This window comes from Heteronotia binoei, chromosome 11 (genome assembly GCF_032191835.1).
Source record: "Heteronotia binoei isolate CCM8104 ecotype False Entrance Well chromosome 11, APGP_CSIRO_Hbin_v1, whole genome shotgun sequence".
NCBI classification, from domain to species: domain Eukaryota; kingdom Metazoa; phylum Chordata; class Lepidosauria; order Squamata; family Gekkonidae; genus Heteronotia; species Heteronotia binoei.
In genome coordinates, this window is record NC_083233.1 from 35366193 (window position 1) to 35392089 (window position 25897).

At 44.3% G+C, this 25897-nt stretch overlaps 1 protein-coding gene across 5 annotated transcripts in view; it reads left to right on the plus strand.

Annotated features, from left to right (window-relative positions):
- KIAA1210 (KIAA1210 ortholog) overlaps positions 1–25509 on the plus strand; it is a 58927-nt gene extending 33418 nt beyond the window's left edge. For 3 of the 5 annotated variants that reach the window (XM_060249375.1, XM_060249373.1, XM_060249377.1), the window contains 9 exons: positions 512–638; positions 4645–4803; positions 6628–6693; positions 8124–8333; positions 9496–9601; positions 9730–11259; positions 11990–12174; positions 14605–14710; positions 16467–18116. In XM_060249375.1, the coding sequence (XP_060105358.1) occupies positions 512–638; positions 4645–4803; positions 6628–6693; positions 8124–8333; positions 9496–9601; positions 9730–11259; positions 11990–12174; positions 14605–14710; positions 16467–16630 (2653 nt within the window). In that variant the 3' untranslated portion in view covers positions 16631–18116. Of the gene's footprint in view, positions 1–511; positions 639–4644; positions 4804–6627; positions 6694–8123; positions 8334–9495; positions 9602–9729; positions 11260–11989; positions 12175–14604; positions 14711–16466; positions 18117–25424 lie in introns of those variants that run through there. The other 2 variants (XM_060249374.1, XM_060249376.1) reach the window with 2 other exon arrangements.
- The last annotated feature ends 388 nt before the right edge of the window (positions 25510–25897 follow it).

The window sequence follows — 25897 nt, forward strand, 5'->3', positions numbered from 1 at the left end:
ACCTGGCTTCTTCTACTCTACACAGTGGGTGCTGCAGAAATAGCAGATACATAATTATTTATTAGGCCACTGGATAATGGCTTCTCTGTATGTCATGCTCCAAGCAGTTTCCAGTATTGCTTTAGAGTAAGACACAATCATATTGGACTCCCTGCAAATACTATAATTAACTGAAGCCATAAACATGATCCATAGCAATCCTTTTCACCCAGTGTGTATTCTAGCATGATGGTTACAGGCATGAACTAAGAGCCAGCTAGTTACTAGTTCTCATTTCTGCTTAGCTATCAACTCACTAGGTACATAAGCAACAATTTCTCTTTCACACACATGCCCATGCACACATATTTACAGTCCTTTATCCATAACATGGAGTTGAGATTGGCCTACAGGGCTCTTATAGAGGTTATTGTATACTTGGAGAATGCCCTGTGTAGTTTTTTGTAAGTATTGGGGGGATGGGGGTGGAAGGCCATTTTTCATCTGATGATGAACCAAGTTTTCCTTTCAGATCCAAAGGAATCATGGGAAATAAAGCCTTATCACACGACAGTGTTTTCATTTTTGAATCGCCACCAGATACAGCTAGCAAAACATCCTCACAGGAGAATCTTACTGGGAAAGTCAAAACTTTGCAGGTATGAGGTCCTTCAAGTCTTCTGCGGGTCCTTGCATGTTGTTCCACATTGAAGCACTTGGCACAAATTTTACAAAAATTGTCCTTCTATCTGTCCGTGCATCTGTGTGCGCCTGTTGAAAATGTCATTGGATAATTAACACGACACTTCCAGGCATTCCATCCACTGCAACAAATGCTTCCCTCTGAAAGGCTGCTGGCGCTTGTGTGCATAGAAATTGGGGTCAGGTTCTCGTAATGTAAATTTTCCTTCCCTTTAGACCCTGAATCCTGGTCCCTGTTGGTTCAAGGCTCATGGACATGTTCTTCTCCTTACTTTCAAAGCCACAAAGTATCATGAGTGTATTTGCATGCTCAGTTTTTTATTCTGGCCAGTTTTTGGAGGGAGAGAATTGGAAACATTTTGACACTTTCTCCCCAATATTTTCCTGCATATCTAGGCAGACCTTTTGTTTAGCTAGCTTTAAAAGGGTACTGTCATGGAGGCGAAGTCAGTCAATAATCAGTAGGTGCAATTGCTAAATGGGACTTCGATATTCTGAATATCCAAAAACCTTCTGAAAAGCAAGTGTAAAAGGGTGGTTGAAGAAACAGATAAATGTAAATAAATAGGAATGGCAGGTATTTTTGTTGGCCACACAAACAGGTTTGCTTTGTACCTAAGGTTTCAATAACATGAAAGTTCAAAAGAGATGCCATGGAGCTTTCAATATTCAAGAATGTGGGATAACTGAGGCTCAGATAAATCAGGTGCCAATTTAATCCAGGATAGTCTCAATGAGATCATTTTGGGAAAGCAAAAGTCAGGAAGGTACATATCTATTGTGGCCCAATGGCATCTTTAATGCCACTTTTATAAGAGAACTGCATATCTGAAATGGTACACTAAACACAACCCTTTCAGCTTCCACCCAGTGTGCATGTTTCCAGTCATGTGGATACCTTCAAAGGGTTATTAAAAAGATCCAATGAACCGATGGTTAGATATGTGGGGACCTTTGACTTTATTTTCAGAACTTACTTAGTGCAGCTAATCAGGTCTGAATCTGGACACCATCTGATGGGAGACTTCTGTACAGCTTAGGCACATTGTCTTGAGTTCAACAAGAAGGCAAATGAGGTATAAATGTAACTTATGACGTGTGCCTGAACTCTTGGACAGATAGTTTATCTCCACTCAGAAGGTCCTTGGTCTCTACATCGGCAGACTAGGCAAGCTTGCGTGGGTTTGTAGGAACAGCTTCAATGCTGCAAAGTACAATACAATTGTTCCATCCGACATGTGTTTTGAGCACTGTACTGATAGCAAGATTGGGAGTTTTTACAAGGCATGGAAGAAGACCACAAACTTCCCCCAGTTGTTGCTCTTGTCATTACTAAATCCCAAGTGGGCAAACAAAGTCCTCTCTGCTTGGGGCCTTAAGACAGTTTCTGAAGCATAATGTTTATTCTCAAACCCAGTTGGGTGTGTTAGCAAGACTGTGGCAACTGAGAGAAGAGATGGGACCTCTTATTTTCTAGAAGGCCATGCTGTCTGTGCAGTGGTGATTCTCCTGTGTGGAACTGCACAGAACTCTTCAGGGACTTGTCTGTATTTTATGAACATAATCACAGAGCTGGAAGGGCCATTATGACCATCTAGTCAATGCAAGATCAGCCTGCTCAATGCAAGATTAGTCTCAAGTATCCTGAACAAGTGTTCATCCAGCTGCTGCTTTAAGACTGCCAGTGAGGGGCAGCTCACCACCTCCCTAGACAGCTGATTCCAGTGCTAAACTAAAAAGGTAAAGGTGTGCAAGCGCCAGTCATTTCTGACTCTGGGATGACATTGCATCACAACATTTTCATGGCAGACTTTTTTTTTAATGGGGTGATTTGCCATTGCCTTCCCCAGTCATCTACACTTTACCCCCAGCAAGCTGGGGGGGTTTGGCCACTGTGTGACACAGTGTTGGACTGGATGGGCCATTGGCCTGATCCAACATGGCCTCTCTTATGTTCTTATTCATTTTACCAACCTCGGAAGGATGGAAGGCTGAGTCAACCTTGAGCCGGCTACCCAGGCCTGGGGCTAGGGGTGCCTGCGCCCCTAGAATGAATCTCCAACCTCCACCCCCCCAGGTTTTCAATGACATCGTAATGACGTCACTCCCCTCCCTGCAGCCACCCACCTGCTGGCTGCTGCCACTTACTTCCCCTCGCTCACCGCCATCCCCTGCTTACCGCTGTCCCCGCTCACCCCCTGTGCCGGCTGTCGGCTCGGCAAAGTCCAGGGGGGGCATGTGGCAGTGACATCATTATTAAGTCACTGCCATGTACCCCCCCGACTTTGATGAGGCATGGGAGGAGGTGGGGACAGCGGCAGGCAGGGGGGAAAGGGGTGGTGATGGATGAGGGAAAGTAAATGGCGACCAGTGGGTAGGCAGACAGGTGGCTGCAGGGAGAGTGGCGGCTGGCCACAGGGAAATGAATGGTGGTGGGTGGGGAAGTGAATGGCTGTGGGCAGCCATGGGGAGGGGAACGATGGTGGGCCACAAGCCGATGAGGGGAGGCAAACGGTGGCAGGCCGCAGGCTGATGTGGGGAGGCAAACGATGGCCAGTGGGCCGACGTGGGGAGAGGGGTTGCCTCATGGCACCCCTAGGCCAAGTGGTGCCCGAGGCACCCGCCTACTTGGCCTACTCCCACGTCCCGGTCCTGTGGCTACCTGAACCCAGCTTCCACCAGGATCGAACTCAGGTCATGAGCAGAGCTTGGACTGCAGTACTGCAGCTTACCACTCTGCACCACGAGGCTCCTACTGCGAAACGACTCTTACTGTAAAAAAAATAAAATCCTGAAACCAGTCCATTGAGATCATTATTATCTACTTAGCAGGCAATGGCTCTCCTAGCAGAAAAGGGTCTTTCCCAACACATTCTGTATGAAATTCTTTAGCTGGAGATGCTAGAGATAGGATTTGGGATTTCCATGTATGGCAAGAGAACTTCTTGTGCTAATAATAAGTTAACTGATTTTTTAAAAAAATATTTATTTATTATAAGTTTGTAGGCATGACTTCCAGGCTTCCATTGGTTTCTCACTCAAATTGCACTGTTATAGCATCTAGCATTCATAAACCACTCACTGGGCCCATAAACATCTTGGCTATATATTTTTGTCCTTCCTGTCATTATCAGGCAATGACATTGCACTCTGCCAGGCTCCGTCCTTCCTTCTATCTCCAGGAGATATGCCCATCTTTCCTTGACCATTGTCCTTATGTTCTTGAGAACAGCTGTATTCAGCTGGCTTAAAAACCCAAGGATAGAAGTTCAGAAGGTTGTGAACTACAAACTACTCTAAAAAACCCCCCACAAAGGCCATGAACTCATTTCTGCTGTTGCTGCCAAGCAAAAGACTTATTAGGCCCATTTTAAATTCAGAGTGGTTGTTTGCAATATAGTTTCCAAGCAAGGAGGAAAGATGGGAGAACTTTTTTGGAAGACTGGTTCTTGTAGCATGTTGAAGGCATGCTGATTACAGCAATTGTCATAGATAATCCACACATTCAAACTAGGGTGGGACACAGACAGAATCCACACATACACATAACTTACAATAGGTGGAAGCTGTATCATTTCCTTGCTGGATATGTTACAGGGATGTGTCTGAAAGAGATGTTATGCAACAAAAGCTGGCTCATTTCAGCCTCTTTTTGTTCTCTTTTATGAATCCAAATAGATGCAGATTTGCTTAATCAGTGTAGCCCCCACTGGTTGCAAAGACCGCTGGTGATGGTTCAAGAGCTTGAGGAAGGCCACACAGCAGATTCTGCCTATCTGCCAGGAATCCTTGGATGAGTTAAAGGTCAAAAGTGCAAGAGGTTGCCTGCTCCCAAACTTGTAGCAGAGCAGTGAATTTGCAAGAATGGGATGGAAGTCAAAGTCCTGGAGGCCATTTCCTCTAACAGTGTCCCCCCACCCAAGTCTGTGTGTTTTAATTCCCTTCCCTCCTTCCACCCAACAGCTTCAGTTCCAGCAGACTCTACAGCTCAGGTCACCACCTCTGGTTATTGCTAGCAAGAAGACAGAAGACACAGGTGCTGTTTCAGAAGATGATGGCTTACCCAGAAGCCCTCCAGAAATCTCCACTCTCCATGATGTTCTGACTTCTTCCACTAGTAAGGTATGCATGTTACAGTTTCCTTGTCAGAGGGGACAGTGAGGCAGCCCGATTTGATTTCTTGGCTTTTTTTGTTTGTGCAAAATGAAAGTTGGGGATATTTAAAGTAGATGCTATCAACAGCCTATATCACATTTTGGGCTTCTCTGGAATTGAAACAGCCACACAGCCTTGACAGTAGCGGACTCTGTCAGATCTGCAAGCCATTGCACACTGTGGGGACTTCTGAGGATTTCTGTTGCATTGTACATGTATATATGCAGGCCCATTTCAGATCTACCTCTGTCCTGTAGTTGTTTATATGAGTGGGTTCCTCCACCACAGCACCATACCTGCAACTAGTAACAAAGAGAGTCAGCCATTTTGACACACCACACTACAGCTGTGGGAAAAGTCTCAATGACAGATCTACAAATTTAACACTTCTATTTATTGCTCAGGCTCTGTATACAGGTCCCCTGTGATGGATTGCACTAGGAAAGCAGACTTTTAAAATACTGCTTGTTTCAGAGAGTCAGGGAGTTCAAGAGTTAGTCTTCCCTTGAGTGGAGAGCTATTGTGATTGGTTGGTCTACACACTCTGATTGGCTAGCATCACACTCTGCTTGGCTGAGCCTGCTTTGGCGGGGTGGGTGGGATATAAATGCGAAGAATAAATCAATCAATAAATCAGCTGCTAGAGAAATAAAAACAGTTGTTCTGGAAGAGAAAGGGTCTTTCGCATTTTATCTTTTGTCTGGCTTAGTAGCCAAAGAGTTGGTTTCTGAGGGTGGAGACATTTGGAGTCAGTATTTTCTGTCAGGGGATAGTCAGAAAAGTCCTTCTGAAAAGAGCTTCCTTTGTCTTTACCTATATTTTAGCTACTCTTGAGGGAGAATTCAATTTCTCAGTCAAGAAAGCTACTAAACTGCTATACTCAAACAATATTACTGGAAATAGACTTGGCAAGAGTTGACTGGGCAGATAGGTAGAAACTCCCAATCAAGCCATATAGGGTTATTATTGCTTCTTAGGGAAAAGAGGAATAATTCCTGCCAGTGAATAGAAGTTGTTCTGAGGAGAACATGGGTTTGGAGTAGAGAGGGATTAAGCTTTGGACAACCTTAGGAGTTACTTGGAAGCTGTAATGTCTAAAGAGAGAAACCAGATTTCTAAGAGGAGAAATCTAGGAACAAAAAGCAAATGCTGTTCTCCAGAAGAAATATTATTATGAACTGTATTAGAGCTGAACTGAATTACAGTTATACTCTGTTGAATGTTCTAAGTATTTAAATCTGTATATTATAGAAAGTTTTTACCTCAGCATTCTCTAAATCTTGACCCTTGCTAATTTATATATATTCCCTATTTGTTTAATAAAATCTTTCTTATGTTTATGAAAGCTGAAACTGCCTCAAGTGCCATTTCAGTAAGGGTTTAAATATAAGACAAGACAGTTCCTGTATTTTCCTGTGCCAAATAAAAGCCTAAACCAATATCTAAACAGAAGGGTGGGACAGTTTGAATCTATTTCAATATAGAAGATATACATACTACTGTAGGGTGACTCAGTCACTGTGGGGAACTGACTTTGGTAGGAAAAATCTGCCTGAGAGTTGGGGAGATATAGGGGTCTGTCATGCCCTTCCCATCATAATGGAGGTCATTTTGCTGCTACAAATAAGTGTTGTCACTTCTGTGAATGTGTGTGTTGCCGAGGGAGATGCTGTGTGGCCCCTCCTGCTTTTCCCTTGTACTTTGCTCATGACTTTCCTAGTATCTGCTACCCTGGAATACCATCCACTGTGCTTCCCTTGACTTACCCTTCTCCCTTATTTTATCCCGCAGTCCTCCAACCCTGTTCAGCGACATAGCTCTTTGAGTTTGGGTGGGACAGACAGTGAAGATGACCAGGTAAATGGCCACTTTTCCAGCTATCAAAATGAATGCAAGGAGCTTGCCATACTGAGACCGGAATCCTTTATTACCTGGGAGTAAACTGGGACTTATAGGTGAACGTACGCAGAATTGCACTGCAAGTCAAACCTTTAGCTATGTTGGGGCTGGCAGCAGCTCCCCAGGATCAAAGGCTGAACTGGGGAAGCTTCTTTGTATGAAAAGCATATACTCTGTCACCTCAGGATGGGCCCTCTGAAGGCCCAGGGGGGATCTTTACTACAGCCAAATGTCTGGCATGGAAAAGGACACCATCATTAAACAACTTGGGGGGTCGAAGTGCCTGCCAAGAAATGCATCTCAAGACATACTGAGCAAGGAGAAGAAATGTCAACATTAAATTAAAAACGCTCAGGAATGAACGTTTTTGGTATACCTGATCCATACACATGGATGCTTTTGCTCATGAAACACTGTATCCTCTTGTGAACTTAACGCAAATGCAGCATAACAACCCAAAAAACCCTGCCTTTCAGCTTGCTGAGTATGTGACTTCTTTTATGCTGCTGTTCTTAAAAATTATGCTTGTGCTGTTATTGTCCTGATTTTTATGGCTGCTTTAAGTGTGCGGTTTTTATGTGTACATGGTCCTGCGGCCTCAGTTTACCTCGGGGCTATGCAGTTAAAGTGGGGGCTGGGCCTTCATGTCCCAGGCAGTTTAGGGCTTTAAAGGTAAGAACCAACATTTTGCTTGTTTCTTGGGATCATACAGGTAGCCAGTAAAGATCTTTTAAGCACCAGCAAACAAAATCACATTTTGTCTCCCTCCCTCAATTGATATCCTGGCCACAACCTTTAAAACCAACCAGCATTTCCAGACGCTCTTCATAGGCAGCCTCAGGTATAACTCACTGTAGTAATCTAACTTAGTCCTGGTTCACACATGTGAGGTGGCCAAGACTGCCTGGCTTTGGGCAACAGGTGGATGATCACATTTTAGAATTCTCTTCTGTGTAGAAAAACTTCCTGCAAGTAGAAAATCAGCACAGCAGGCAAAGAGTGAGAGGAAACCCTTTCTGCTTAGTGTGCTATTTTTTTTGTTTGTATGTAGGTTTTGTTTTTTTCTACAAGAAGGAATGTTCACAGCCAAATGGTGCAGCCTATTCTGTCACCCTGTTTGCCTGCTTGTTTGAGCCTCACCTTAGATATTAAATCAAAGCATGGGTAACAGTGTCAAGATCAAATTTTCTTTGGAAGGGCACAGGCTGGTACACCAGCCAAAGTTAAACCTGTTAAGAGAAAATCCAAAGGGTCATCTGCTCGTAATGTTACATGTGTGCTTATGAATATTGTGATGTCAAAACTAGTCTATAGTGGTTTGATAGAGTACAATTTCCCAATGTCAGGGAAGCTAAAAGTAAATTAACGTGCCTGCCTGCGTTTTCCAGGTACCCTCGGAAGCTTCCTCCAGGCCTGTTAGTCCACTCTCTCCTAGCGTCCTTGTGAGCCCCATCTCACCAATGTGCCACTTGATTTCTGTCGATTTCAACACCCCAGCCACTCCTCTGGGCTGCCTGGATACCTCAGCTGCCAGGCACAAGATTGCACTTAATCCACGGAAGCAGAAAGTCTTTAACAACAAAACCCAGGCTTTGGCTGTAAGTGGCTTCTGAAGGTTCTCCCTTATGACCCTCCCCATTCATGTAAGACTTGGGTCTAGCAGTGTTCCGCCCCAGAATTAAGGTCAGGTCTGTACATGTAGTGCAATGAGCTGGTCAGCGCTGAGAAGGAGGAAAGAACTGTGGACTGCAGCAGGGTGATGGGGCATGGTTCCCACAGGGGACCATTCCAGAACCTCCCTGCAAGTAGGAAATTATTACAGCAAGGAGTGGGATAAGCCACTTGTCTGCTTGTTTTCTATTTGTAGGGAGGGTTTAAAAAAAACACCCATCCCCACCCAGCATTTTGAAGTGGTAGGATCCAACTCAAATGTTTCTCCTAGTGTCCATAAATATATTTCAGCTATGATGTCTTCTTCTTAGGGTGTCCTCTGTTAGGAAGTCCACAGGGCAGATTCCTTGTTGAATGTTAACATTTGAGCAAAGGTGTTTGGATTCTGCCAGGCCTTTGGAGGAGTGGGTGATTTGGTTTTGTACTGGTTAATTTCATGCTGCCGTTTCTGTGCCTGTAGTTCCAATTTTAAGCTAAGCACAGTCAAAAGATGGGACAAAACTGAGAGGGATTTTAAATAATTATCAAGCCTGCACACCTATACACTTCCTCTTTCCCTGCCATCCCATCAGCATCATTTTCTTTAGATGCTGCAAAGACTTCTTCACAAAATGATACCGCTGTGGGAAAGAAAGAAGCATTTGGGGTGTCAATTTTAATTCTTAATTTAAGAACCAGCTAGCTTGCCTTTTGAGGCTTTTATAGATTTCTGGTGAAATGAAATGGGAATATAAGCCAAAAACATTAAAAAGGGCTTTCTCCCCTAATTATGAGTATTGACTTTGGGTTAGATCCAAATGACTGGAGTTGAACTTTTTTGCAAGCTGGAGGGCTGCTTTTAAAAGCAGGGGGATCTCTTTGGATTCGATGCCACTGTAATCCTGAATGTGTCCTTCACTGTTGCAAAAAGCTGCTTGTACTGTGATGTTTGGTAGTAGTCAGTTCATTAAATAATCTGTTAAAAAGCAGGCAGTTGATCAATTATAACTTCATTCAGTGGTTGGCCACTATTGTTTCTGTATTTATAATCTTCAAAAAAATAGCCTGTGCTTTGCAAATTCATCATATCGTCTTTCTGTGTAATGCCAGGTGGAAAAGCTAGAAAAGGAGTCAGGCCTTCTCCAAGCTGCTGAATGCAAAGCAAGCCATCCAAAATTACTTGAAGAAACTGACCACCCAAAGGAGGATTCAGAAGGTAAGGGCAGCAAGGTGTGGGGAGATGTGTTAGAGAAGGCGATGGTGTTAAGAGGGAGAGCTCTGTGTGTGTGTGTGCTGAATGTCATAAAACATTGTCTTCCTTTTTCTCCTCCTTTTTCTGCATAGGTTTATCAATCCAGAATACATATTGTTTAAATGAGATTTGGATTAACAATGCAGTGCCCAAAACAAGAACCTCCAATCCTTTGCGTTACTCTTGGAATTTTCTCCCTGGCCCAGATGGGACTTGTATCTCAGCACTTGAGGACTGCAGCATTACACAAACAGATTTCCAGAATGATGTAGTGGTGTCTTCCCCAGATGCAGAGTCTTCTTTTGAAGAGATTGAACTAAAAATGGAGGAGAAAGGGATAGAAATGACTCCGAATCATATGAATGGTCTCAAGCAAAATCCACAGAGTCCTGGGAAAGAAGAGTGTGAGATTTTGGAAACTTTTCAAACAGAAGCTGTCATGCCTTGTGATATGCTGTTCTCCGCCTCACATGGTAACGATGTACAAAAGGACTTGGATTCGCCAGCAGAATGTATCCAAGTGCAGCACCCAGAACATGCAGATCAAAAAGCAAAAGGCTCTGGGACTGACAGCAACACAATCCAGGTTGATGGAGCATGGGAAGGACCAGCTGGTGGGCACAGTGGTGTTGCCCTTGGATCAGATTCTCAGTTGTACATTCCACAGTTTTCTTCATCTGCTTCAGAAATTCCCCCAGAAGCAGGGAGATTTGTAGTCCCAGAACTTGAAAAGAACTCAGCGATCAAAGACGATACCGCAGATGTGGAACGTCAGGCATCTGAAGACCACATGAAACCAACAACATCCCTAGAGAAAGAATCTGTCATGTTGGACAGCAGCATAGACAGCACTGAGGATAAAATGCTGTATCTTCCAACAGAGTTTTGCTGCTCTGTTCATAACAATGACCTAGGCAATCAAGAGATAGAGCTCCTCAAAAAAACATGTGACTCAACTGTGAAAGATGAAATAATCTCCAGATCTGCTGAAGTTGCTTTTGAAAGCACCCATCCTTATGAGGATGCCAGAGAAGATCAGTCAGGTACTATAAAAATAAAAGAAGAAAGCACACCACCAGATGAAGTTGTCAAGAACCAACTGAAGTTCAGTTCTACTAAACCAGTCCGGTTCACTATTGCTCCTGCCTGGCAAAGGTCTCTCTCAGGGGGTTCAAGTTCTTTAGATGGTTCATGCACTAGAAGCTCTCCATCTTCACCAGTAAAACCAGAGTTTTTTGAAGGCATACCAGATACAGTCACACCAGGATGTATATCAAACAGCCAAGAAAGACTCAATGAGGATAACAGAAATGCTGTGGCTGTTGAGGAGCCATGGAGCCGTGAGAGCCCATTTGGGGTTAAGCTGAGAAGAACATCCTCATTGCTAAAATATCAGACGGAAAAACAACAATATGAGTCCCCAAAGCGAGGTCCATTAGTGACTTCTAGTATCTCCTTTGCCAAAGATGAGCCAAAGTCACCTGAGCCTGGGAAGCCACCCCAAAATCTTACCAGCAGTGCTAAATCTTTGATGATGAAATTCAGCTTCCAGAAAGAGAGAAATACCAGCAAGGCTAAACCTGAAGAAGTGGCAACTGAGCAGCAGATGAGCAGGCTTCCAGGTACTGATGAAAGAGGCTGGTTCAAACTAGTTGGTGTTGCCTTCTTGTGTGCACATTGAAACCTCGAGGCTGGGGTGACTCAGGCATGTTATAACTGCTGATAACAATGAGCTGGTATTTCCTGCAACAAATATGTAACCTGCAGAAGTAGCACATTTGTTGCATGCACATTTCCTGCACACACATCTGAGAATCTTATATATTTTAGGTCATAGCTGTGTTATAACCAGGGGTCATTTTGTAGAAAAAAAGGTGGTGGAGCTCATCCAGGGATTGTTATGCAGCTGCGCCTATTAGTCAGTGGACAAGGTGGGAAGGAGGAGGTGGAACTGTCAGAAAGAGTTAGGAACTGTGCTCCTGTGAGCTCCCGCTGAATCCAAGGCCTAGTTATAACATGTAGAATATTATGATGGTTGTATGCCTTCTCCCTAAAGAATTGTGGGAACTGGAGTTTGCAGGGAGTTTGCAATGGAGAATCCTAGATTTCTGCTCCGCTCCTCCCACTTACAGAACTACAGTTCTCTGAACAGAGGGAATGACTGTTATACCAACTTAAGCCTGTGGTATTGACATGGACAGTGATGTAAACTGATCATTCCATGTAACTCCTTTTCTTGATTGAGCCCTGAGAATGCCCCATTTTCCCAGCTGCCTTTCCTTGATGTGCAGTTTGCCCTTAAGAGGAAGACAAATAGATTCAAGTCCTGGTTTGGTCATCTCTTTCTCCTAGAGAAAATTCCACCAGCCCATTTAGAAACTCTGTCCTCAGAACCAGCTTGGATCTCCATGGCAAAACTCAAGCAGAGGGGCTTCCATGGCCTCCCTTTTGGTAAAGGACTGAAAAAGGAAGAGAAAGCTGTAGCCCGAACTGAGCCAGGGGAGGAGAAGAATGAGGGTATTTTGAAGCCTGAAAAGGTAAGGAGATGTATGAGAACCATTGGAGTGCTGCAGTGAAAGATGATCTTGTTCCAGTGATTGGATGATGTAAAATTGGATGTTTTTTTTAAATGTCCCAAGGCTAATAATGATTTGTTTCTTTGTTAGAGTGCTTTCAGTCTGCATAGCAGTTTGGTCTCTTAAGGTGTTTACAGTCTGAAATTTAACATGCAGGAAGCAGCAAAGGAAATGGAGGCCAGGATAGATAGGAAGAAATTGCATTTGTAAGGGGAAGGGAATTAAGTGGTTGTGCAAAAAAATACAGGGAGGTGGGTTCTGAGGAGAAATTTGAAGGATGTGTGAGATAGGATTCTGGAGGTGGTTGCAGTCAAGGGGCAGCACGGAGAAATGGTGGAGTTGTTTGAGTGACCAGGAGATCTTCAGCAGCTGAAAGTGGTGGGAGATAGAGGAGCAAAGGTCACTAGCAGGGATGTACTGGGGCATGAGGTCAGTGAAATTAGGGGAGGGCAAGGCCCTGGAGAGCTTTGAAGATAATGACAAGGTGTATGTGCTTGGATCAAGGCATCATCCAGGAAACCAATGTTGGGGTTTAAAGAGGGGTGATAATGTCTTATGGTCAGGGTGACCTCAAGTCTTTAAATTTTACCATTTTAGGACAGTTGTGTGGATGGAAGTAAACCATATTTAATTTTGGATGAGATCTAGGAATTAAAAGTTTGTTTTTAAGTCCTTGTGGTTGTAACTACTTGAGGTTGACCCTTCTGGGGAACTTTTAAGATGGTATCTGGGAATTTTGGTATTTGTGTTCTGTTTTGTAATGGCCAATGGCTATACACAATAAATTTTTACTGACTTAATAATTATGTTTGGGAGCCAGATGAGGGAATGGCATTGATAGGGCATCTTTAAAGCGTTCAAAGTGCTTCACAGTCCTTACAACAGTCTTATAAAGGTAGGTTAGTATTAGTCCCTATTGCAGGTGAAAAGATAAAGCAAAGAGACAGTAGCAGAGTTTAGGGACAGATATGAGGGGTTGCATGCATGTGCAGAATTCTAAGCCACTTGTTTTCAAGTCTGCATGTAATTTTGTTACCATGTTTGACATAGAAAGTGAAACAGACACTGCCTGGAATAGTATCCAGTTTAAAAATGTGCAAGCTTTAGAATGTCACTGAATGTTTTTTTCAGTCCCAAAGGCAGGGAATCTTTTTATTAGGAACTATCTTTGCAACTTTTGAATGAGCAAGCTCGCAACCCCTGTTCCCTCAAGTTTTAGGGTTAGAAAAACTCAGTGGCCATCTCTGTTCAGCAATGCCAAAACTTTCACTTACTAACAGGGGAGTTCCAAACTGGATATTAACTATGGTCACCAAAAATCTGAAAGCGTATCTCCCGCTAGATGGATTTGTACTTATAGTACTCTATGTTTGCATTGCTGTTCAGAGGCAATGGCATGATCAACTGCACCTTTGCAATAGGGGTGGTGTGCTATCTATTGCCCTTCCCCGTTACTGCTCTTTGAAAAGAGAGACTGAACAGGTGTGTTTCAGAGGTTAGACATGTTGGTCTGCAGTACAACAGCTAGAATAGAGTCTGGTAGCACCTTGGAGACCAACAAGATTTTGGGAGTATAAACTTTCAAGGGTCAAAACATCCTTTGTCAGATACTGATGAACCGCTTTGTCAGCTTTCTACCGATATATATAGAGTATAGCCCTAATTAATAAAATATTGAGGTGGTTTCTAGGGTGGAGGGTATTTCTCCACGTACCTTGATTTGTTGTTAAGAATCCAGACATGGTTCTTGATTGCATGTAATCTTTGCCTCAACAAAGGGATGAAAAACCCAACACTCTGGCTGACAGCCATTCATGCAGTAGCATTGTATCTTATCTCTGTCTTGATACAGAAGATTTGTAGCAGTCAGTTATGAAAGAAGAGAATAGACTATTTTGTCTTACATTTGACTATTGAAGGGAAGGCAACATTGAGGAGGGATTTCTACTTAGAAAGAAACAGGGAAGAACATAGAGTTTTAAATGGTTATAGATGGTATGGAGAAAAAGAACCCTTTTCACGTTTCCCATTACACTAGAAATTTCTAGAACTTGGTGAAGTTGACTTGATTTAAAATCAGAAGTACTTGTTGACATAATACATAATTAATTTGCTGGACTGACTGTCAACTGATAAAATAATGGCTTGGATGACTCTAAAAGGGGATGAGGCACATTCATTGTGGAGAGGGCATTTAATGGCTACTAGCCATGGTGACTGAATTTCAGTTGGGGGTAGCTTTGGAATCCATAACCTGTTTGTAGGGCATCCAGTGCATCTGGTTGGCCACTGTGGGAAACAAGATTCTGGATCAGATGGATCCTGCAGGATTCTTCTTATTCCCATAGGTCCTTATGCAACGTATAAACTAATTTTCTCTTTGCTTTTCAGCAATTGGACATTTCTTGTGAGAATTTACAAAAAAAGAGCAGCACTCCTCCTGTGTGTACCCGTGAGAATAAACTACAAATGAAGATGCCCACATCCTCTCCAACTGGTATGAGAAAGCAAGAGGGAAGGGGTGTGTTTGTGTGTGTGTGTGTGTGTGTAACCTTTTTTGCAAGCTCAGCTAACAGTCTGGGGTATTTAGCTTGTCATATTGTATCCTGCTTGTTCAAAAATCAGGGAGCTATGTTGGTTCATTAGAACAAAATTCACAGGGTCCACAGGCTTCAAATTAAAATTCAGGAAGCTGGATTCTGAATTATTATTAATAATAACAAAAACATTTATAGCCCACCTTTCTCCATGTGTCTCAGGGCGAATTACAGAGATCAAACAGCAGTGATAAACCAAAAAAAAAAATGCAGTGGGGCTTCACTTGAAGAATTGGAAAATAGTGCAAATAAACAAACAAAACTTGTTTAAGACAATGCTGTCTTGAGTTTGGCAGAAGAACACAAGAAGAACACGAGATCAGACCAATGGTCAATCTAGTCCAGTATCCGGTCTCACACAGTGACCAACCAATTGCTCTGGAGGGCCAACAACAGGGCATAAAGGACAAGGCCTTCCCCTGACACTGCTACCTCCTAGCTGTGGAATTTAGAGGTTTAGTGCCTCTGAATGTGGAGGTTCCTCTCAGTCACCATGGCTGCAAAATGACAGAAGTGTGGAGGCCTTCCTCAAGCAGGTCATTCCACAGCATGGGAACCACTGCAGAGAATGTGCTGGTGTGAAAGAAACATAGGAGAGGAAGTCCTGAATCTGACACCACATTCTTTCCTTTTGGGGTGCCCCCGTGGAACCGTGGCACATGACTCCAGTGTTGATTATTGGACAAGCTGGTTAAATATGCACCTCTGTGTAGTCCAGTATTACCCGTTAAGTAAATGTTTGTATCTATTTGGTTTGTGGTTTTGTTAGGGATGAATGTGTTTGTATTAGGTGTTTGTGTTTTATTCTCTCAGTCTCTCAGTTTTATTCTCTGTCATTCTTTTCTTTCTTTGGCCTATCAATTCTGTCTTTAAATAAAGCTTCTTATTCTTGTAAGTAAATGCAAAAGAAATCCATGGGACACAGATCAAAGCAAGATGTGGCATTCAGTAACAGCCTCCTGTAGATGGTTCTTTCCCTTGTGTACAGAATTTTCCAAAATTCAGCAATGCATTTCATGGAACTGGGATTTACTCTTGAATAGTTTAGTTACAAGCCCGCCTTTCTCTCTTAGACACAGGGTGGATTATGCAATGTAAAAAACTGCAGTCAAATAATAGGACTAAAAAGGTAAAGGTAGTCTGCTGTGCAAGCACCAGTTGTTTCTGACTCTGGGGTGATGTCACATCGTGACGTTTTCACGGCAGACCTTTTACGGGGTGGTTTGCCATTGCCTTCCCCAGTCATCTACACTTTCCCCTCAACAAGCTGGGTACTCATTTTACCGACCTCGGAAGGATGGAAGGCTGAGTCAACCTTGAGCCAGCTAACTGAACCCAGCTTCCGCTGGGATCGTACTCGGGTCATGAGCAGAGAGCTCAGACTGCAGTACTGCAGCTTTACCACTCTGCACCACGGACTAGGACTACATAAATTAGAAAACTGCAAAGAATGAAATTACAGAAGTAGAAAATAATGCAGTAAGAGCAAGATAATACCTATAATAAGTGGAATGGACTATAGTCCTGTGCCACATTATTATTAACAAAGTTCTTAAAGTTAGAGGTGGCTTAATGTTTCATTGGAAAGAAAAGGGGTAATCATTCTGTAGCACCTCTGTGCCTTCTGCTCACTGCACTGTATTTGTTTTTTTACAGCATCAATCAGAATGGTCCCTCAGGAAACCATGTGCGTGGAAAAGGAAATTAAAACATCGCTGAGCCTACCGATGTCCATATGTAGCCCTGCCGAACCACCGTGGCTGTCTCTGGCAAAGAAAAAAGCCAAAGCGTGGAGTGAAATGCCCCAGGTGGTTCAGTAGCAAAGCCATTCCGGAGGTCTGGTCCCCACTGCCAATAGCTGTATTAATAGTATCCACAGTGTTTTCAGTGTGAGCATTTTTAGTGGTTTGAAAGGAAAGGATGAGAAAGTCAGGAAACGCACCTTTTAACTTGAAGACAGTATCACAACCAAGCATTTAAGATGTGGCAGCCATTAGTATTAATACACTGAGTACTTTTCATTGTAAGACATTAAATGCTCCAGGAAACTTTGCTTTTGCGTTCTATGACTATTTTGGTTGTCAAAGACTGTGAGAAGGACCTTCTCTGTTCCCTGCAATGAGAAGCTTAACCTACGTCCTGTACAGTATTTCTACATCCTGGAAGGAACAGCCTGGGAAATCTGCAGGGCACTTTCTGAGTTTCTCTTTGTGTTTCTACAAAACCTGGGTCTGTGGTGGCTAAAAACGAGACTGGTTAGTTGGTGGTGGCTCTTCTTTGAAATTGAGAGCAACAGCAAAGACGATCCCAGTGCAGGTAGCTGCCTCTTCTTTCTCTCCTTTTGTACAGAGATGGTAGTGCCATGGGAGCCATTGTGCTAGCACATCCAGAGGTTTCCAGGCTTTAAGCAAGTCTTAGGAGCTTATTGTATAAAAAAGGGAAGGAGTTGCTACAAGCTGTAGTAGCTCTGCTCGCCACTCCATTTTGTTACTTTTGCTAACTTAAAACCCCCAAAATTGCTGAACAGTCAAATGCATTGTGGGATTATTTCCTTTTTTAATACCCCTGTCCAGCTGTGCAGGTGTGATCATATCTGTGCAAAGGATTGGATGGTGGTACCCTTTGAAATGATGTGCATACATGAGCTGTGCACTTCCCCCCATGAATCATCATGCGTTCCTTCTGTGTATTGCTCAACTTCAAAGTTCATCATTTAAAAAGAACACCTGGCTCAGTTTGCCAGAAGAGCCTTGATACTTGACCAGTGCAATCTACCAACCATTGGATCCAACAACACTAGTTTTGTGGGCTACACAGCGTAAATGTCAGAGCCAGTTATAAGTCCCAGAGGCTTTACAGGATGTGCTTGTTGCACACCCCAGCTCTAGGCAAGTGCTGCAGCTATGCCAGTATTTACTGCATCTTCTACCCTCACCACTGTCCAGAGCAATCAATGGCGATGGTTCTGTTTCCTACATGGAAAATTTATCTTACTTCCAAATGCTGGACTAGCCAGACTCTGCTGTCAGGCTCAGTGGATACCTGAGAAGAGATATAATATCCACTGTTACCTGTAACCCTGTCTCAGTGGACTTTCCTGGGAACAGGGAGCTTTACAGACATGTCCCAGTACCAAAGGCCCTAGAGTTCATCAGCCATGGAAAGGAGTCTCCCATGTGCTGAATGGATGCTATAAGCCTTTCTCTGATTTGTCTGTCTTTGGATATCCTCTAAATGGGGAGCAGAGTCTGGCTGGCTCAACCTTTGAAAAATTAAAAGACTTCCCCAATCAGCTCTTCTTGCTTGAATACCTCCCTCCCCACACACTATTGTTCTAGCTGTCTCCTGTTCCCAATGGCCTTTTGGCCACCAATCCAAGGAAGTGGCAGCACCATTCTAACTTGGAAATCACTCCCACAGATTCTGTGCAAGCCGTTTGTTGGCCTCACTTAATCTGGATTGCTGCCCTAACTCTTAATCCCCTCCAGTTTTACAAAGGACACCAAAAGCTATGCATTCCCCCCTCCCTTTTTAACATATGTTTTTCTCTACCTTTTAAACATACGGTATGTATATACATTTTTGTAACCCTCACAATTCAGTAACCCCCTTTTTTTGTACTTTGTTTTCATTTTTGTTTACTATTAAATGGTATTGTCATAAAGGAATTCTGGTGTGTCCGAGGTGATGGGAAGCAAGTGCATCCATGTTTTTTATTGAATGCCTTTAATGATGGCCTTTGTTACATCAACATATTGTTACATCAGCATATTAATACATATTGGGTGATAAAAGATGGACAGTTAGGGGCGATTCAGAGATGTCTCAGAAACCGACCCAAAAAATCCTTGTAAATGCAAACATCTGCCCCCCAGCCCCATCCCACGCTCACCCTGTCTTCCAGCAGCCTCAGAGCAGCTCAAACAGCTATCACTGTTGAAGTAGCAAATTTTTGAGCCACACACCAGTCGCCTCTACGTCTAGATGGGGAAGTGCACAAGCGAGGTGCCTTGGCAGTGTGAATCCACCAAGCTGCCCCAAGCCATTTCCGGCTTTTTGTTGTTGTAAAAACTACCCAGAGTGCATGAGTGTTTGACTCATTGAGGAAGAAAAAGAGCAGTCCAGCCTCTGAGGTACCCCCAGCTGATCACGCCAAGCTGCCTCACAGATGGGATGGGGCTGCCTCGCAGGAGAGCATGTGGAGGGTTCCGGATGGCTCTTTTTGAGCCGTCCCAATTTGGGATGCCTCCAATCCACCCCTAAATGCACATATGTTAACATCCGTTAAGTACTTTAACAGTGTTTAATTCCCAGCAAAAGACACCGAGTGGCTTTCTTCATAGGGAATTTAGAGTTAGGGAAGTGTAGTCAGATATTGTCAATCCAAAAAGTCAGATCAGGTTGGCTATACCTGAGGCAGTCTTACCAAAACAAATCTTAACATCACAAATTAATTAATGGGAATTTCACAGAGCCAGCTTGCCCCTTATTTTAATGTTTTCTCTCCATCCGTCTGGAAATAGTGCTTTTTTATAAACAAAGAGGAATGTAACCTTATATATGACTGAAGTCATATATAAGATTGCACTGATTTCCTCCAGTTGCCCCCTCTGGACTTGGGAGAGCCTCAAACAAAAGGTGCTGGTACTCAGTACTGGAGAGTACCATCACCCCACCAAAAAAAAAAAAGCCTTGAAAATAGCATTTCTTTCTGCCAGTCTTAGTCCAATCACAGTCTTTCTTGGAGGGGAGGAAAATTTTAAAATGCAGCTGTCCAGGGGGTCATTTGCACTGCATGTGTGCTGTGTGCATGCTGTGCTCATTTCAGATTGATTGGGTCAATATGTGTTCTTGTCGAGAGAAAGAGATTGAGTTTCTTGATGCTCTCAATGACTGTGCTATGGAGCAGATGGTCTCAGAACCTACCAGGGGTGGAGTGATCCTGGATTTGGTTCTAAATAATGCCCAAGACTTGGTGAGAGATGTAAAAGTGATTGCGCCACTTGGGAGCAGTGACCATAATGTTATTGATTTCACCATTTGTATAAATAGGGAGTTGCCCAAAAAGACCGCCACAACCATGTTTAACTTTAAAAGGGGTAAATTCACTGAGATGAGGAGGCATGTGAGGAGGAAACTGAAAGGAAAGGTAAATAAGGCCAAAACCCTTGGGGAAGCTTGGAGACTATTTAAAACTATAATCCCAGAAGCTCAGATAAAATAGTTAGGAAAGGCACAAACAGGCATAAGAAAAGGCCTGCATGGTTAACAAACAAAGTAATGGAAGCTGTAAAAGGACTCCTTTAAGCGGTGGAAAACCAGTCCAAGTGAGATTAGTAAAAGGGAACACAGACTGTGGCAAATCAAATGCAAGACTGTGATCAGGCAGACAAAAAGGGACTATGAGGAGCATATTGCAAAAAACATAAAGACCAACAATAAAAATTTCTTCAAATATATTAGAAGTAGGAATCCAGCCAGGGAGGCAGTGGGGCCCTTGGATGACCATGGGGTAAAAGGATTACTGAAGGAGGATAGGGAAATGGCTGAGAAGCTGAATGAATTTTTTGCCTCCGTCTTCACTGTGAAAGATGAGAACTTTTTGCCTGCCCCAGAACCACTAATTTTGGAAGGGTTGTTGAAAGACCTGAGTCAGATTGAGGTAACAAAAGAGGAGGTCCTACAACTGATAGACAAATTAAAAACTAATAAGTCACCGGGTCCGGATGGCATACATCCGAGAGTTCTGAAAGAACTCAAAGTTGAACTTGTGGATCTTCTAACAAAAATCTGTAATCTTTCATTGAAATCTGCCTCCGTTCCTGAGGACTGGAAGGTAGCAAATGTCACCCCCATCTTTAAAAAGGGTTCCAGAGGAGATCCGGGAAATTACAGGCCAGTCAGTCTGACTTCAATACCGGGAAAGTTGGTAGAAAGCATTATCAAGGACAGAATGAGTAGGCACATTGATGAACACGGCTTATTGAGGAAGACTCAGCATGGGTTCTGTAAGGGAAGATCTTGCCTCACTAACCTGTTACATTTCTTTGAGGGGGTGAACAAACATGTGGACAAAGGCGACCCGATAGATGTTGTTTACCTTGACTTCCAGAAAGCTTTTGATAAAGTTCCTCATCAAAGGCTCCTTAGAAAGCTTGAGAGTCATGGAGTAAAAGGACAGGTCCTCTTGTGGATCAAAAACTGGCTGAGTAATAGGAAGCAGAGAGTGAGTATAAATGGGCAGTCTTCGCAATGGAGGACGGTAAGCAGTGGGGTGCCGCAGGGCTCGGTACTGGGTCCCATGCTCTTTAACTTCTTCATAAATGATTTAGAGTTGGGAGTGAGCAGTGAAGTGGCCAAGTTTGCAGATGACACTAAATTGTTCAGGGTGGTGAGAACCAGAGAGGATTGTGAGGAACTCCAAAGGGATCTGTTGAGGCTGGGTGAGTGGGCGTCAACGTGGCAGATGCGGTTCAATGTGGCCAAGTGCAAAGTAATGCACATTGGGGCCAAGAATCCCAGCTACAAATACAAGTTGATGGGATGTGAACTGGCAGAGACTGACCAAGAGAGAGATCTTGGGGTCGTGGTAGATAACTCACTGAAAATGTCAAGACAGTGCGTTTGCAATAAAAAAGGCCAACGCCATGCTGGGAATTATTAGGGAATTGAAAACAAATCAGCCAGTATCATAATGCCCCTGTATAAATCGATGGTGCGGTCTCATTTGGAGTACTGTGTGCAGTTCTGGTCGCCGCACCTCAAAAAGGATATTATAGGATTGGAGAAAGTCCAGAAAAGGGCAACTAGAATTATTAAAGGGCTGGAACACTTTCCCTATGAAGAAAGGTTGAAACGCTTGGGACTCTAGCTTGGAGAAATGTTGACTGCAGGGTGACATGATAGAGGTTTACAAGATAATGCATGGGATGGAGAAAGTAGAGAAAGAAGTACTTTTCTCCCTTTCTCACAATACAAGAACTCGTGGGCATTCGATGAAATTGCTGAGCAGACAGGTTAAAATGGATAAAAGGAAGTACTTCTTCACCCAAAGGGTGATTAACATGTGGAATTCACTGCCACAGGAGGTGGTGGTGGCCACAAGCATAGCCACCTTCAAGAGGGGTTTAGATAAAAATATGGAGCAGAGGTCCATCAGTGGCTATTAGCCACAGTGTGTGTGTGTGTGTGTATATGTGTGTATGTGTGTATATATATATATATTTGCCACTGTGTGACACAGAGTGTTGGACTGGATGGGCCATTGGCCTGATCTAACATGGCTTCTCTTATGTTCTTATGTTCCTAACATCTTGGGGAGAGACATCTTGCTTGGATTATGCTAGAACCAGGATGGATGGATTCTGCCTGGATAGCACTTCTTGGTAGACATAAGAATATAAGAAGAACCCTGCTGGATCAGACCAATGGTCCATCTAGTCCAGCATCCTGTCTCATACAGGGGTCCACCAGACTAGCCTGATTGATTTGTTATTACTATTAACTGGCTCTTCTAGCATCATTTTCCCAGGGGAAGAGCCGGCATGGTATAGTGGTTAAGAGTGGTGGGATCTAATCCGGATAACTGGGTTTGATTCCCCACTGGGGTTGCCAAGTCTCCAGGTCTTGGCTGGAAATCTCCCAGTATGACAGCTGGTCTCCAGGCAACAGAAACCAGTTCACATGGAGAAAATGACCACTTTGGAAGATGGATTCTATGGCATTATGTCCCACTGAAATCCCTCCCCATACCCTACTGTTCTAGGCTCTACCCCGCAAATTCCCAACCCAGAGCTGGCAATCCTATTCCCCACTCCTCCTCCGCATGAAATCTGTTGAGTGACCTTGGTCCAGTTACAATTCTCTCAGAACTCTCAGCCTTTCCTACCTCACAAGGTACCTGTTTTGGGAAGAGAAAGGGAAGGTGATTGTAAGCTGGTTTGAGACTCCTTATGATAGAAAAAAGAGGCAAATAAAAACCTTGATCACTGAGGGACAATTCAGGAGGTATTATTTTTGTTGCTTTGGGCTTTTTGCTGTTTAATATTCAGTTTGTTTTGATCCTCAGCCTTTCCTTTCTTGTGTTTCTGAAGCGTTAAGTAATAATAATAATAATAATAATAATAATAATAATAATAATAATAATAATAATAATATTTTATTTTTATATCCCGCCCTCCCTACCGGGGCGGGCTCAGGGCGGCTGACAGACATGGGAATCCCATGAATCATAAAACAACATAAACAATTTTAAATATCAGTTACAGTAAAAATTATTTAAAAGTTAAATATATAATAAAATAGGTGCTAAATGCTGTAGTCGTGATATCCACAAGATGACTAGTTGTCCATTCATCAAATTAGTCGGGTTCCATCTCAAAGGCCAGCTGAAAGAGACATGTTTTGCAAGCCCTGCGGAATTGGTTCAAGTCCCGCAGGGCTCGCACCATCTCCGGAAGGTCGTTCCACCAGCGAGGGGCTATCACCGAGAAGGCCTGCTCCCTAGTGGCCCTCAGCCTGGCTTCTCTTGGCCCAGGGATTGTCAGTAAGTTCTGTGAGCTGGATCTCAGTGCTCTCTGGGGCACATATGGGGAGAGGCGGTCCTTTAGGTAGGCAGGTCCTCGGCCATATAGGGCTTTAAAGGTGATAACCAGCACCTTATAGCGAACACGGTAGACAACCGGCAGCCAATGTAGATCCCGCAGCCCAGGCCGTGCAGTTTCCCACCGTGGTAGTCCCTCCAGCAGCCTGGCCGCCGCGTTCTGGACTACCTGAAGCCTCCGTGTTCGGTATAAGGGCAGCCCCATGTAGAGGGCATTGCAGTAGTCTAATCTCGAAGTGACCGTTGCGTGGATCACAGTTGCTAGGTCGGTGCGTTCCAGGAAGGGGGCCAACTGCCTCACTCTCCTAAGATGAAAGAAGGCGGATCTAGCAGTGGCAGCTACTTGGGCCTCCATTGATAAAGAGGATTCCAGTAGCACTCCCAGGCTCTTGACTTTGCGCACTGGTACCAGTGGCGCACCGTCAAAGGCCGGTAAGGTGATCTCCCCTCCCGGCCCGCCGCGGCCCACGCAAAGGACCTCAGTCTTCGCCGGATTCAGCTTCAGCCCGCTCAGCCTGAGCCAGTCAGCCACGGCTTGTAATGCCCGGTCCAAGTTTGTTGGGACATCACCAGTCCGGCCGTCCATCAGTAGATAGAGCTGGGTGTCATCTGCGTATTGATGACAGCCCAGCCCATACCTCCGTGCAATCTGGGCAAGGGGGCGCATAAAGATGTTAAACAACATCGGGGAGAGAACTGCTCCCTGAGGCACTCCACAATGAAGTGGGTGCCTCTGCGACAGCTCCCCCCCGATTGCCACCCTTTGTCCCCGACCGTCAATAAAGGAGGAGAGCCACTGTAAGGCTAGCCCCCGAATTCCTGCGTCGGCGAGGCGGCGGGTCAGCAGCTGATGGTCGACCATATCGAACGCAGCCGATAGGTCTAGCAACAGCAATACCGCCGAGCCGCCTCGATCCAGTTGTCGTCGGAGGTCATCCATGAGGGCGACCAGGACTGTTTCCGTCCCATGACCCGGGCGGAAGCCGGACTGGCATGGATCTAAGACGGAAGCGTCCTCCAGAAATTCCTGTAACTGCATCGCCACTGCCCTCTCGATAATCTTGCCCAAAAAGGGCAGATTTGAGACTGGCCGGTAGTGTGCCAATTCGGCCGGGTCTGATGGTTTTTTCAAGAGAGGGCGGACCAATGCCTCTTTCAGGGGTGTTGGAAAAACACCTTCTGAAAGGGATCGATTTATAATATCCCGTATAGGATATCTTAATTCCTCCTGGCAGGCCTTGATTAGCCAGGAGGGGCATGGGTCCAGGTCACAAGTCGTGGATCGTGCAGTGCCAAGAATTCTGTCGACTTTCTCCAAGCTGAGCGGGTCGAAGCAATCCAGAGTTAAATCCGAAGACACGCATTGGGCTTCGAGTCCACTTACTGCCTCTAAATTGGCGGGGCAGTCCTGGCGGAGCGATTGGACCTTATCCGCAAAGTATTTTGCAAAGGCCTCGCAGCCTATCTCCAATTCCTTAGCTTTTGAATTGCCTTGAGGCAATGTAGTCAGGTTCCGAATTATTCTAAATAATTGGGCTGGGCGCGAATTTGCAGATGCAATCTTAGCCGCAAAGTATGTTTTCTTTGCGGCCTTGATTGCCATCTCATAGGACTTCATAAACTTCCTATAGGATGTTCTAATCGCCTCGTCACGGGTACGCCGCCATTGCCTCTCTAGCCGTCTAAGGCCTTGTTTCAGCTGGCGTAATTCCGGGGTGTACCACGGAGCCAGCTTAGTCCGAGGTCGCAGAGGGCGCCGAGGTGCGATCTCCTCAATGGCCCTAGAGAGCCGGCTATTCCAAGTCTCAATCAGGCCATCGAGGGAGTCGCCAGAGGGCCAGGGATCCCGCAGAGCCATCTGGAACCGTTCCGGGTCCATTTGGCTCCGCGGGCGAGCCATAAGTATCTTGTTTTTCTTTTTCTTCCTCTTTGTAGATAGATTAATTAGTGATTTGGGGTAACATTTTTCATTTCTCAGGCTCAGAGAGGTAAACTCCTTTTCTTTTTCTTAGGTTACTCTCCAAAGAGACTGCATGCTCCATCTCCTGCTCCCAACAAACCCATTACAATGCAACACAACTTGCCTCAGTGTTAAAACCCTCCAGTTTCTCCACAACATGACTGGTGGGCAGGTGGGCACCTCATTAGACAGATTCTCTGGAAGGACTGCTTTTACTCCCGGTTACTAAGTTTGGCAACAAAACAACTAAGACTTCTCCAGAAGACCAGCAGCCATTTCCACACCTTTTGCTACTATTGCAGAGAGGATGGTTGGGGTGCTCATACAAGGTGCTGTAAAATCAGACCCCCTCCCTTTTGTCCAATTCACTTGAAAACGCGGGAGTCTTTAGAAGAGAAGGTTGACTAGATTGCCTGATATTTTGATACCATTTTGTGAAAAAAAAAATCCACTCAGGAAAATCTGCTGTTGTCCATACATAAAAAAAAATTGAACATATGAAGCTGCCTTATACTGAATCAGACT